Raw genomic sequence first — 13,061 nt, 5'->3', positions numbered from 1 at the left:
TCGAGAAGGCCAAGAGGCTTCCTGTCCCCAAATATGAGAACCCAACATACAAGTGGTCGACAGGAACGCTTTGCCCCACTGGGCACAACAGACCAGAGTGGCGTTGGTTCAGCGTCGTAACGTTATCAACGTTATTTCACCTTGACGTTGATTCGGCGTTCAGTTGGATTTGCTCTTAGATATTGCGGCCACTGCGGACCAGGTTGCCACGTGTGATAACTGTCACGTCACACTTCCTGGCACGATTCGTCTTCGTCTCCGGGGCTGTAGAAGTTGACAACGTCACGTCTTCCAGTTTTATTATGGGAGAGTTAGTGTAGCACTTGCCAAGGTCCTCCTGAGTGACCGCCTCTCCCGTGACGGTGAGTTTCCTGAGTGCCCGCCTCTCCCGTGACGGTGAGTTCCCAGAGTGCCCGCCTCTCCCGTCACGGTGAGTTCCCAGAGTGCTCGCCTCTCCCGTCACGGTGAGTTCCCAGAGTGCCCGCCTCTCCCGTCACGGTGAGTTCCCAGAGTGCCCGCCTCTCCCGTCACGGTGAGTTCCCAGAGTGCCCGCCTCTCCCGTGACGGTGAGTTCCCAGAGTGCCCGCCTCTCCCGTGACGGTGAGTTCCCACATAGTGCCTCTGCATGTTATGATGATGGCAATTAAGCTCTGTATTCTACATCAGTATAATGTTGTGGATATGGGAACTGACTCAAACTGGGAGGCTGAGTACCCATCACCTACGGTGAGGTGATGGGTACTCAGCCTCCCAGTCTGAGTATGGTGACAGGTGTGGTGATGGGCAGAGGGACAATGAGGGGAAAGCATTGTGAGTAGCGTAAGAGGTAGAGAGGAACTAAGCATCGCACAGCAGGGAGGGGAGGGGTGGGGAGGGAGAAGGGGGTGGTGGTGGAAGGGGAGATGGTGTCCGCCACCTGTTGAGGGCCAGACCATGCCATCCCCACCACGCACGCTGGCACGCATCAGGGCACACCTTCTGGCACCTTCCGGGAGGGGTGAATAGCCTTACCTGGGGTGGGGGGTGAGATGATGGGGGGAGAGTGAAGCGGAGGTGGGGGTGAGAGAATGGTTACCACAGTGATAGCTGTGGTGGGCGGTGGCACCGACATGGGGGAAGCTGGGGGAGGAGGATGGGCGTGGATGGGGTGAGTGAGGGGGCAAGATGGGGGTGGAAGAGGGGGGGGGGATGGTGGTGGTGGGGGGGAGTGACTCTGGGGGGGTGGTGACGCCGCAGCGGGCCTGCTCGGGCCGCTAGTTGATCCTCTCGCAGTGGCGGTGAAGGCGGCCCGGTCCGCTAGCTCCTGTCAGTGACGTGCTTCCTCCGTGCCACGACCCTCCCCCCCTTCCCCCGCCCCTCACAACACAAGCTGGGGCACGCCCAGGGCACGTGACCACGCCCAGGGCACGTGACCACGCCCCAGGGCATGCAATATGTCTGCAGCGGCGACCTGCCCCTATCAGCGACCAGTCTGGCCACGTGTATGATAACATAAAGGTACAACTGCGCTTCACCCAACACCTGTCATTGTGCAGCGCCACACTTGTTGCTGCAACACCTGTCATTGTGCAGCGTCACACTTATTGCTGCAACACCTGTCATTGTGCAGCGCCACACTTGTTGCTGCAACACCTGTCATTGTGCAGCGTCACACTTGTTGCTGCAACACCTGTCATTGTGCAGCGCCACACTTGTTGCTGCAACACCTGTCATTGTGCAGCGCCACACTTGTTGCTGCAACACCTGTCATTGTGCAGCGCTACACTTGTTGCTGTAACACCTGTCATTGTGCAGCGCCACACTTGTTGCTGCAACACCTGTCATTGTGCAGCGCCACACTTGTTGCTGCAACACCTGTCATTGTGCAGCGTCACACTTGTTGCTGCAACACCTGTCATTGTGCAGCGCCACACTTATTGCTGCAACACCTGTCATTGTGCCCCGCCACACTTGTTGCTGCAACACCTGTCTTAGTGCAGCGCCACACGTGTTGCTGCAACACCTGTCATTGTGCAGCGTCACACTTATTGCTGCAACACCTGTCATTGTGCAGCGCCACACTTGTTGCTGCAACACCTGTCATTGTGCAGCGCCACACTTGTTGCTGCAACACCTGTCATTGTGCAGCGCCACACTTGTTGCTGCAACACCTGTCATTGTGCAGCGCCACACTTGTTGCTGCAACACCTGTCATTGTGCAGCGTCACACTTGTTGCTGCAACACCTGTCATTGTGCCCCGCCACACTTGTTGCTGCAACACCTGTCATTGTGCAGCGCCACACTTGTTGCTGCAACACCTGTCATAGTGCCCCGCCACACTTGTTGCAACAACACCTGTCCTATATACCCATCCACTTGGACTGGTCGGTACAACAATGCCCTCGCTTCTTGCAGGTCGAAGTTCAATCCCCGATGGTCAAAGAGGTTGGGCACCGATCCTTCCCTACGTCCTATCCCAAATGATCTTCCTCGTATCCCTATCAAGTGCTATCCTGTTCCCCATTACTGGATAGTTGCCTTTCCCTGATAATGGGGAAACCCATTACCTATTGCTTCACCCGCTATATTTCCACGCCTACCACCAGAGACCAACATTCAATCCCATCTACCACCTACGGGACTACTCATGCCCATGCCACCTCTCGTGGTGGCTTAATCTTCGTCAATCAATCAATCAATCAACCTCCAGGCTTACCATATTGTACCTGGTGGTGCAAGGGTAACACGCGAATTATATGGTCTAAGTTAGAGTCATGGTGAGGGAGGATTGACAAGGCACCAATCCTTAACTGTCCTAATCTGTTCGCCTACCACAACACCTGTCTCGTCTACCACAACACCAGCCTCGTCTACCACAACACCTGTCTCGCCTACCACAACACCTGTCTCGCCTACCACAACACCTGTCTCGCCTACCACAACACCTGTCTCGCCTACCACAACACCTGTCTCGTCTACCACAACACCTGTCTCGTCTACCACAACACCTGTCTCGCCTACCACAACACCTGTCTCGCCTACCACAACACCTGTCTCGTCTACCACAACACCTGTCTCGTCTACCACAACACCTGTCTCGTCTACCACAACACCTGTCTCGTCTACCACAACACCTGTCTCGTCTACCACAACACCTGTCTCGTCTACCACAACACCAGCCTCGTCTACCACAACACCTGTCTCCGCACAATACCTGTCCCATATGGATGAGTAAGGTGTATATAGGGCCTGTCCATATTGATTAGTTGGGGGTTAGACAGGACCTTCTCCTATGAACCAGGGCTAGTTGGGTGTAAATAGGACCTGTCTCATGCTGATTAGTAGGGTGTAAACAGGACCTGTCTCATGCTCACTAGGAGAGTGTAAACAGGACCTGTCTCATGCTCACTAGGAGGGTGTAAACAGGACCTGTCTCATGCTCACTAAAAGGGTGTAAACAGGACCTGTCTCATGCTCACTAGGAGAGTGTAAACAGGACCTGTCTCATGCTCACTAGGAGGGTGTAAACAGGACCTGTCTCATGCTCACTAGGAGAGTGTAAACAGGACCTGTCTCATGCTCACTAGGAGAGTGTAAACAGGACCTGTCTCATGCTCACTAGGAGGGTGTAAACAGGACCTGTCTCATGCTCACTAAAAGGGTGTAAACAGATAAAGACTATGGTAAACTGTGCGGCTCCCCACTATAAGTCATCCAGGATAATTGAGCATAAATCCCAGTACACCTCTGGTTGTAAACCCTGAATTACACCTCCCTGGGAGGTTTACAATGGTGGGGGGGGGGGGTGGCAGGGGTGTGGGTGAGAGCAACGGTGTGGCAGGGGTGTGGGTGAGAGCGACGGTCTGGCACGGGTGTGGGTGAGAGCAACGGTGTGGCAGGGGTGTGAGTGAGAGCAACGGTCTGGCAAGGGTGTGGGTGAGAGCAACGGTCTGGCAGGGGTGTGGGTGAGAGCAACGGTGTGGCAGGGGTGTGGGTGAGAGCAACGGTGTGGCAGGGGTGTGAGTGAGAGCAACGGTCTGGCAGGGGTGTAAGTGAGAGCAACGGTGTGGCAGGGGTGTGGGTGAGAGCAACGGTGTGGCAGGGGTGTGAGTGAGAGCAACGGTCTGGCAGGGGTGTAAGTGAGAGCAACGGTGTGGCAGGGGTGTGGGTGAGAGCAACGGTGTGGCAGGGGTGTGGGTGAGAGCAACGGTGTGGCAGGGGTGTGGGTGAGAGCAACGGTCTGGCAGGGGTGTGGGTGAGAGCAACAGTCTGGCAGGGGTGTGAGTGAGAGCAACGGTGTGGCAGGGGTGTGAGTGAGAGCAACGGTCAGGCAGGGGTGTGGGTGAGAGCAACGGTCTGGCAGGGGTGTAAGTGAGAGCAACGGTGTGGCAGGGGTGTGAGAGCAACGGTGTGGCAGGGGTGTGGGTGAGAGCAACGGTCTGGCACGGGTGTGGGTGAGAGCAACGGTGTGGCAGGGGTGTGAGTGAGAGCAACGGTCTGGCAAGGGTGTGGGTGAGAGCAACGGTCTGGCAGGGGTGTGGGTGAGAGCAACGGTGTGGCAGGGGTGTGAGTGAGAGCAACGGTCTGGCAGGGGTGTAAGTGAGAGCAACGGTGTGGCAGGGGTGTGGGTGAGAGCAACGGTCTGGCAGGGGTGTGAGTGAGAGCAACGGTCTGGCAGGGGTGTGAGAGCAACGGTGTGGCAGGGGTGTGGGTGAGAGCAACGGTCTGGCAGGGGTGTGGGTGAGAGCAACGGTCTGGCAGGGGTGTGGGTGAGAGCAACGGTGTGGCAGGGGTGTAAGTGAGAGCAACGGTGTGGCAGGGGTGTGGGTGAGAGCAACGGTCTGGCAGGGGTGTGGGTGAGAGCAACGGTGTGGCAGGGGTGTGGGTGAGAGCAACGGTGTGGCAGGGGTGTAAGTGAGAGCAACGGTCTGGCAGGGGTGTGAGTGAGAGCAACGGTCTGGCAGGGGTGTGAGAGCAACGGTGTGGCAGGGGTGTGGGTGAGAGCAACGGTCTGGCAGGGGTGTGGGTGAGAGCAACGGTCTGGCAGGGGTGTGGGTGAGAGCAACGGTCTGGCAGGGGTGTGGGTGAGAGCAACGGTCTGGCAAGGGTGTGGGTGAGAGCAACGGTGTGGCAGGGGTGTAAGTGAGAGAAACGGTGTGGCAGGGGTGTGGGTGAGAGCAACGGTGTGGCAGGGGTGTAAGTGAGAGCAACGGTCTGGCAGGGGTGTGGGTGAGAGCAACGGTCTGGCAGGGGTGTGGGTGAGAGCAACGGTGTGGCAGGGGTGTGGGTGAGAGCAACGGTCTGGCAGGGGTGTGGGTGAGAGCAACGGTCTGGCAGGGGTGTAAGTGAGAGCAACGGTCTGGCAGGGGTGTGGGTGAGAGCAACGGTGTGGCAGGGGTGTGGGTGAGAGCAACGGTCTGGCAGGGGTGTGGGTGAGAGCAACGGTGTGGCAGGGGTGTAAGTGAGAGCAACGGTCTGGCAGGGGTGTGGGTGAGAGCAACGGTCTGGCAGGGGTGTGGGTGAGAGCAACGGTGTGGCAGGGGTGTGGGTGAGAGCAACGGTCTGGCAGGGGTGTGGGTGAGAGCAACGGTGTGGCAGGGGTGTAAGTGAGAGCAACGGTCTGGCAGGGGTGTGGGTGAGAGCAACGGTCTGGCAGGGGTGTGGGTGAGAGCAACGGTGTGGCAGGGGTGTGAGTGAGAGCAACGGTCTGGCAGGGGTGTGGGTGAGAGCAACGGTCTGGCAGGGGTGTGGGTGAGAGCAACGGTGTGGCAGGGGTGTAAGTGAGAGCAACGGTGTGGCAGGGGTGTGGGTGAGAGCAACGGTGTGGCAGGGGTGTGAGTGAGAGCAACGGTCTGGCAGGGGTGTGGGTGAGAGCAACGGTGTGGCAGGGATGTGGGTGAGAGCAACGGTGTGGCAGGGGTGTGGGTGAGAGCAACGGTCTGGCAGGGGTGTGAGTGAGAGCAACGGTGTGGCAGGGGTGTAAGTGAGAGCAACGGTGTGGCAGGGGTGTGGGTGAGAGCAACGGTGTGGCAGGGGTGTGAGTGAGAGCAACGGTCTGGCAGGGGTGTGGGTGAGAGCAACGGTGTGGCAGGGATGTGGGTGAGAGCAACGGTGTGGCAGGGGTGTGGGTGAGAGCAACGGTGTGGCAGGGGTGTGGGTGAGAGCAACGGTCTGGCAGGGGTGTGGGTGAGAGCAACGGTCTGGCAGGGGTGTGAGTGAGAGCAACGGTCTGGCAGGGGTGTGGGTGAGAGCAACGGTCTGGCAGGGGTGTGGGTGAGAGCAACGGTCTGGCAGGGGTGTGGGTGAGAGCAACGGTCTGGCAGGGGTGTGGGTGAGAGCAACGGTCTGGCAGGGGTGTAAGTGAGAGCAATGGTGTGGGTGAGAGCAACGGTGTGGCAGGGGTGTGGGTGAGAGCAACGGTGTGGCAGGGGTGTAAGTGAGAGCAACGGTCTGGCAGGGGTGTGGGTGAGAGCAACGGTGTGGCAAGGGTGTGGGTGAGAGCAACGGTCTGGCAGGGGTGTGGGTGAGAGCAACGGTCTGGCAGGGGTGTGAGAGCAATGGTGTGGCAGGGGTGTTGGTGAGAGCAACGGTCTGGCAGGGGTGTGGGTGAGAGCAACGGTCTGGCAGGGGTGTGGGTGAGAGCAACGGTCTGGCAGGGGTGTGGGTGAGAGCAACGGTCTGGCAGGGGTATGGGTGAGAGCGACAGTCTGGCAGGGGTGTAAGTGAGAGCGACGGTCTGGCAGGGGTGTGGGTGAGAGCAACGGTCTGGCAGGGGTGTGGGTGAGAGCAACGGTGTGGCAGGGGTGTGGGTGAGAGCGACGGTCTGGCAGGGGTGTGGGTGAGAGCAACGGTCTGGCAGGGGTGTGGGTGAGAGCGACGGTCTGGCAGGGGTGTGGGTGAGAGCAACGGTCTGGTAGGGGTGTGGGTGAGAGCAACGGTCTGGCAGGGGTGTGGGTGAGAGCAACGGTGTGGCAGGGGTGTGAGTGAGAGCGACGGTCTGGCAGGGGTGTGAGTGAGAGCAACGGTGTGGCAGGGGTGTGAGTGAGAGCAACGGTCTGGCAGGGGTGTGGGTGAGAGCAACGGTGTGGCAGGGGTGTGGGTGAGAGCAACGGTGTGGCAGGGGTGTGGGTGAGAGCAACGGTCTGGCAGGGGTGTGGGTGAGAGCAACGGTGTGGCAGGGGTGTGGGTGAGAGCAACGGTGTGGCAGGGGTGTGAGAGCGAGCAACGGTGTGACAGGGGTGTGGGTGAGAGCGACGGTCTGGCAGGGGTGTGAGAGCAACGGTCTGGCAGGGGTGTGGGTGAGAGCAACGGTCTGGCAGGGGTGTGAGAGCAACGGTGTGGCAGGGGCGCCCCGTTTTATTCATTACCAAAATATATTCAGCGTTATTGCATGCCTCAACAAATTGGCTCACATTAAAAAATAGAGTTTTGACGTAAATCACAAAACATCTTGAGAAAATACCTAAATACTCCACATATAATACCTTGTATTAGGACAATTTTTAATATCAATTAAAGGGCTCAGAGTATAATTAAATTCAATAGATCATTATACAAATCTTAATGCAGTTTTCTTTCATTTCAATTAAAGGTATACGAGATACAACTAATTAAGATTGTCTGGGGTCAAGGTCTGTCAACCACTGGACGGTTGTTAAGGCTTCCCTTGATAACTGCCTTATCTCAACCACAAGTCCTTATTGGGCTTATTATCCAGCCTACCCCTCTTAAGTGAAACTACGTATAGCAACTACTTGATCCAAACTACCAATATGTAGTTATAGACCACCATAAAGGTGACTTTTGAGTTATCGAATTTGGACTAACTTGAAATTTTCTTAACCGCAATATGAATATAAAACTTAACCTTTCCCAGCAATCTTAGGCTTAATAAGCTCTATCTTAGGCCTAACATAGTACATATACGTACTAAACATAGTCGCCGGTATTAATATAAATTTACAGAAAAATGAAGTAGCTAGATTCTTAAGTTAGGTAAAGTTAGGTAAGGTTAGGTAAAGTTCGGTTTGTGCGTACCGGCCAGAAACAAAAATGACTCCACTTCGCCATTTTCTTTCTCCGAACAGAAAACGAGACTTAAAAAATAGCCGCCTTTGTTGACAAAGAGTTTTGTTCCATGAAACTGTGAGTGGCGCGGTGTAATTCATCGTTTATATTTGCCTTCCATATGTGCTTATTTATTGCAGTTCCATATGTGCTAATCTATTTCAATTCCATATGTGCCAATCCATTTCAGTTCCATATGTGCTTATCTATTTCAGATCCATATGTGCTAATCTATTTCAGTTCCATATGTGGTTATCTATTTCAGTTCTATATGTGCTAATCTATTTCAGTTCCATATGTGCTAATCTATTTCACTTCCATATGTGCTAATCTATTTCACTTCCATATGTGCTAATCTATTTCACTTCCATGTGCTAATCTATTTCACTTCCATATGTGCTAATCTATTTCAGATCCATATGTTCTTATCTATTTCAGTTCCATATGTGCTAATCTATTTCACTTCCATATGTGCTTATCCAATTCAGTTATTAATTTGTATTTTTAATTTATTTGTTATGCATTTGGTTGAATGATTTATAACTGTAATTGGGTGGTACAAGGCTGTACAACTGAGCTCGTTGTACTGCCGCTGTACTTGTTTGTTCCAATTTCAGTGTACAGTACTTGTTTACTGTAGAGTTTTATATTGGGATTTTTTTTTTTACAGCAAACACCCTTTTTTCTCCCTTTCAGGTGAGGCAATTACAGGTGAGTGAGGCAGCACCACAGGTGAGTGAGACAGCACCACAGGTGAGTGACACAGCACCACAGGTGAGTGAGACAGCACCACAGGTGAGTGAGACAGCACCACAGGTGAGTGTGACAGCACCACAGGTGAGTGAGACAGCACCACAGGTGAGTGAGACAGCACCACAGGTGAGTGAGACAGCACCACAGGTGAGTGTGACAGCACCACAGGTGAGTGAGACAGCACCACAGGTGAGTGAGACAGCACCACAGGTGAGTGAGACAGCACCACAGGTGAGTGTGACAGCACCACAGGTGAGTGACACAGCACCACAGGTGAGTGAGACAGCACCACAGGTGAGTGACACAGCACCACAGGTGAGTGTGACAGCACCACAGGTGAGTGAGACAGCACCACAGGTGAGTGACACAGCACCACAGGTGAGTGTGACAGCACCACAGGTGAGTGTGACAGCACCACAGGTGAGTGAGACAGCACCACAGGTGAGTGACACAGCACCACAGGTGAGTGTGACAGCACCACAGGTGAGTGTGACAGCACCACAGGTGAGTGTGACAGCACCACAGGTGAGTGTGACAGCACCACAGGTGAGTGTGACAGCACCACAGGTGAGTGTGACAGCACCACAGGTGAGTGTGACAGCACCACAGGTGAGTGTGACAGCACCACAGGTGAGTGTGACAGCACCACAGGTGAGTGTGACAGCACCACAGGTGAGTGTGACAGCACCACAGGTGAGTGTGACAGCACCACAGGTGAGTGTGACAGCACCACAGGTGAGTGTGACAGCACCACAGGTGAGTGTGACAGCACCACAGGTGAGTGAGACAGCACCACAGGTGAGTGTGACAGCACCACAGGTGAGTGTGACAGCACCACAGGTGAGTGTGACAGCACCACAGGTGAGTGAGACAGCACCACAGGTGAGTGTGACAGCACCACAGGTGAGTGTGACAGCACCACAGGTGAGTGTGACAGCACCACAGGTGAGTGAGACAGCACCACAGGTGAGTGAGACAGCACCACAGGTGAGTGAGACAGCACCACAGGTGAGTGAGACAGCACCACAGGTGAGTGAGACAGCACCACAGATGAGTGACACACCACCACAGATGAGTGACACAGCACCACAGGTGAGTGAGGCAGCACCACAGGTGAGTGAGACAGCACCACAGGTGAGTGACACAGCACCACAGGTGAGTGACACAGCACCACAGGTGAGTGACACAGCACCACAGGTGAGTGAGACAGCACCACAGATGAGTGACACACCACCACAGATGAGTGACACAGCACCACAGGTGAGTGTGACAGCACCACAGGTGAGTGTGACAGCACCACAGGTGAGTGAGACAGCACCACAGGTGAGTGAGACAGCACCACAGGTGAGTGAGACAGCACCACAGATGAGTGACACACCACCACAGATGAGTGACACAGCACCACAGGTGAGTGAGACAGCACCACAGGTAAGTGACACACCACCACAGGTGAGTGACACAGCACCACAGGTGAGTGACACAGCACCACAGATGAGTGAGAGAGTATCCTGCTTCATCGACATAACTTTCCCTCTACTTCAGGTCAAGGTAGAGGAGTACCTATCGTCAACCACCATCGCTGTAACCATCTGCCACCAATTGCAACTGTATTCTCCTAATGGTAGTTATGGGAGATGAATTACAGCCTGTGAACACTTACGCAAAGGCGCGTGTTCGCTAATCTGAACTGTAACCAATCCTTTCAGATGTCTCTGGGGCTCGTCGGTATACCTGGCATCCTTCTGGGTGCCATTATGGCACTTGCCTCGTGCCACGTGTGCTCATTAATGTCTCATTTGACCTTATTATTTTTATTTCAGTGTTTCCTTGTTTCCCATCTTCACTCTTTCCTCATTTCATGTTTACCGTCTATTTTTTTTCACTTTCCCTTGGCTTTTCCCATTTCTTCGTCTTCTCTTTCACACTCCTTGTACCATCTAGTTCTCTTCTGCCTTTCCCATCAGCTTCCTTCCTTCCCCTCGGGCCCTCAGGAAGGGGAGACTAATGAGAGGGACGGGACACCACTTGCATACTGCCGCCCAAAGATGCTTCAACATTAAAAGGGAAAAGCCGCCAATTAGTATTTCTGAATATGTTGCTGGGGCGGCGTAGGGCTCTCTGGGGGCGGCGTAGGGCTCTCTGGGGGCGGCGTAGGGCTCTCGGGGGCGGCGTAGGGCTCTCTGGGGGCGGCGTAGGGCTCTCTGGGGGCGGCGTAGGGCTCTCTGGGGGCGGCGTAGGGCTCTCTGGGACGGCGTAGGGCTCTCTGGGGCGGCGTAAGGCTCTCTGGGGCGGCGTAGGGCTCTCTGGGGCGGCGTAGGGCTCTCTGGGGCGGCGTAGGGCTCTCTGGGGCGGCGTAGGGCTCTCTGGGGCGGCGTAGGGCTCTCTGGGGTGGCGTAGGGCTCTCTGGGACGGCGTAGGGCTCTCTGGGGCGGCGTAAGGCTCTCTGGGGCGGCGTAGGGCTCTGGGGCGGTGTAGGGCTCTCTGGGGCGGCGTAGGGCTCTGGGGCGGTGTAGGGCTCTCTGGGGCGGCGTAGGGCTCTCTGGGGCGGCGTAGAGCTCTCTGGGGCGGCGTAGGGCTCTCTGGGGTGGCGTAGGGCTCTCTGGGGTGGCGTAGGGCTCTCTGGGGTGGCGTAGGGCTCTCTGGGGTGGCGTAAGGCTCTCTGGGACGGCATAGGGCTCTCTGGGACGGCGTAGGGCTCTCGGGGGCGGCGTAGGGCTCTCGGGGGCGGCGTAGAGCTCTCTGGGGGCGGCGTAGGGCTCTCTGGGGGCGGCGTAGGGCTCTTTGGGGCGGCGTAGGGCTCTCTGGGACGTCGTAGGGCTCTCTGGGGCGGCGTAGGGCTCTCTGGGGCGGCGTAGGGCTCTCTGGGACGGCGTAGGGCTCTCTGGGACGGCGTAGGGCTCTCTGGGGCGGCGTAGGGCTCTCTGGGGCGGGGTAGGGCTCTCTGGGGCGGCGTAGGGCTCTCTGGGGCGGCGTAGGGCTCTCTGGGGCGGCGTAGGGCTCTCTGGGGCGGCGTAGGGCTCTCTGGGGTGGCGTAGGGCTCTCTGGGGCGGCGTAAGGCTCTCTGGGGCGGCGTAGGGCTCTCTGGGGCGGCGTAGGGCTCTGGGGCGGTGTAGGGCTCTCTGGGGCGGCGTAGGGCTCTCTGGGGCGGCGTAGGGCTCTCTGGGGCGGCGTAGAGCTCTCTGGGGCGGCGTAGGGCTCTCTGGGACGGCGTAGGGCTCTTGGGGGCGGCGTAGGGCTCTCGGGGGCGGCGTAGAGCTCTCTGGGGGCGGCGTAGGGCTCTCTGGGGGCGGCGTAGGGCTCTTTGGGGCGGCGTAGGGCTCTCTGGGACGTCGTAGGGCTCTCTGGGGCGGCGTAGGGCTCTCTGGGGCGGCGTAGGGCTCTCTGGGACGGCGTAGGGCTCTCTGGGACGGCGTAGGGCTCTCTGGGGCGGCGTAGGGCTCTCTGGGGCGGGGTAGGGCTCTCTGGGACGGCGTAGGGCTCTCTGGGGCGGCGTAGGGCTCTCTGGGGCGGCGTAGGGCTCTCTGGGGCGGCGTAGGGCTCTCTGGGGTGGCGTAGGGCTCTCTGGGGCGGCGTAAGGCTCTCTGGGGCGGCGTAGGGCTCTCTGGGGCGGCGTAGGGCTCTGGGGCGGTGTAGGGCTCTCTGGGGCGGCGTAGGGCTCTCTGGGGCGGCGTAGGGCTCTCTGGGGCGGCGTAGAGCTCTCTGGGGCGGCGTAGGGCTCTCTGGGGCGGCGTAGGGCTCTCTGGGGTGGCGTAGGGCTCTCTGGGGTGGCATAGGGCTCTCTGGGGTGGCGTAGGGCTCTCTGGGGTGGCGTAGGGCTCTCTGGGGTGGCGTAAGGCTCTCTGGGACGGCGTAGGGCTCTCTGGGACGGCGTAGGGCTCTCGGGGGCGGCGTAGGGCTCTCGGGGGCGGCGTAGAGCTCTCTGGGGGCGGCGTAGGGCTCTCTGGGGGCGGCGTAGGGCTCTTTGGGGCGGCGTAGGGCTCTCTGGGGCGGCGTAGGGCTCTCTGGGACGGCGTAGGGCTCTCTGGGACGGCGTAGGGCTCTCTGGGGCCTGGGCACATCTTGGCTACAGATGTGCCCAGTGGGATGTGCGCGTCAGGAACCGTTTGGGTGTGTATGTACATGTGTGGATAGTGTATCTACATGTGTGGATAGTGTATCTACATGTGTGGATAGTGTATCTTCATGTATGGATAGTGTATCTACATGTGTGGATAGTATCAGTTGGCTATGTGGTTACATTGTTTTTTCTGGGCTGATTTTT

General features: G+C 57.3%; 2 protein-coding genes across 2 annotated transcripts in view; one reads left to right on the top strand and one right to left on the bottom strand.

The window, feature by feature from the left end:
* Positions 1 to 1,294: 1,294 nt before the first annotated feature.
* cac (calcium voltage-gated channel subunit cacophony) overlaps positions 1,295 to 13,061 on the top strand; it is a 749,704-nt gene continuing 737,937 nt past the window's right edge. The window contains exon 1 of the mRNA XM_069307633.1: positions 1,295 to 1,497. The gene's annotated coding sequence lies outside the window, so the exon portion shown is untranslated. The remainder of the gene's footprint in view (positions 1,498 to 13,061) is intronic.
* Positions 10,738 to 12,858, bottom strand: LOC138353905 (uncharacterized). Its single transcript, XM_069307323.1, has one exon. It carries the CDS (start codon positions 12,856 to 12,858, stop codon positions 10,738 to 10,740), a length of 2,121 nt encoding a protein of 706 aa, XP_069163424.1.

Source organism: Procambarus clarkii, chromosome 60 (genome assembly GCF_040958095.1).
Source record: "Procambarus clarkii isolate CNS0578487 chromosome 60, FALCON_Pclarkii_2.0, whole genome shotgun sequence".
Taxonomy (NCBI): Eukaryota; Metazoa; Arthropoda; class Malacostraca; order Decapoda; family Cambaridae; genus Procambarus; species Procambarus clarkii.
The sequence above is the reverse complement of the archived record's forward strand: the minus strand, read 5'-3'. Positions and strand labels throughout refer to the sequence as shown.

Excerpts from the sequence above, each read along its gene's own strand:
- LOC138353905 (XM_069307323.1), bottom strand. The coding sequence starts at position 12,858 with ATGTGCCCAGGCCCCAGAGAGCCCTACGCCGTCCCAGAGAGCCCTACG.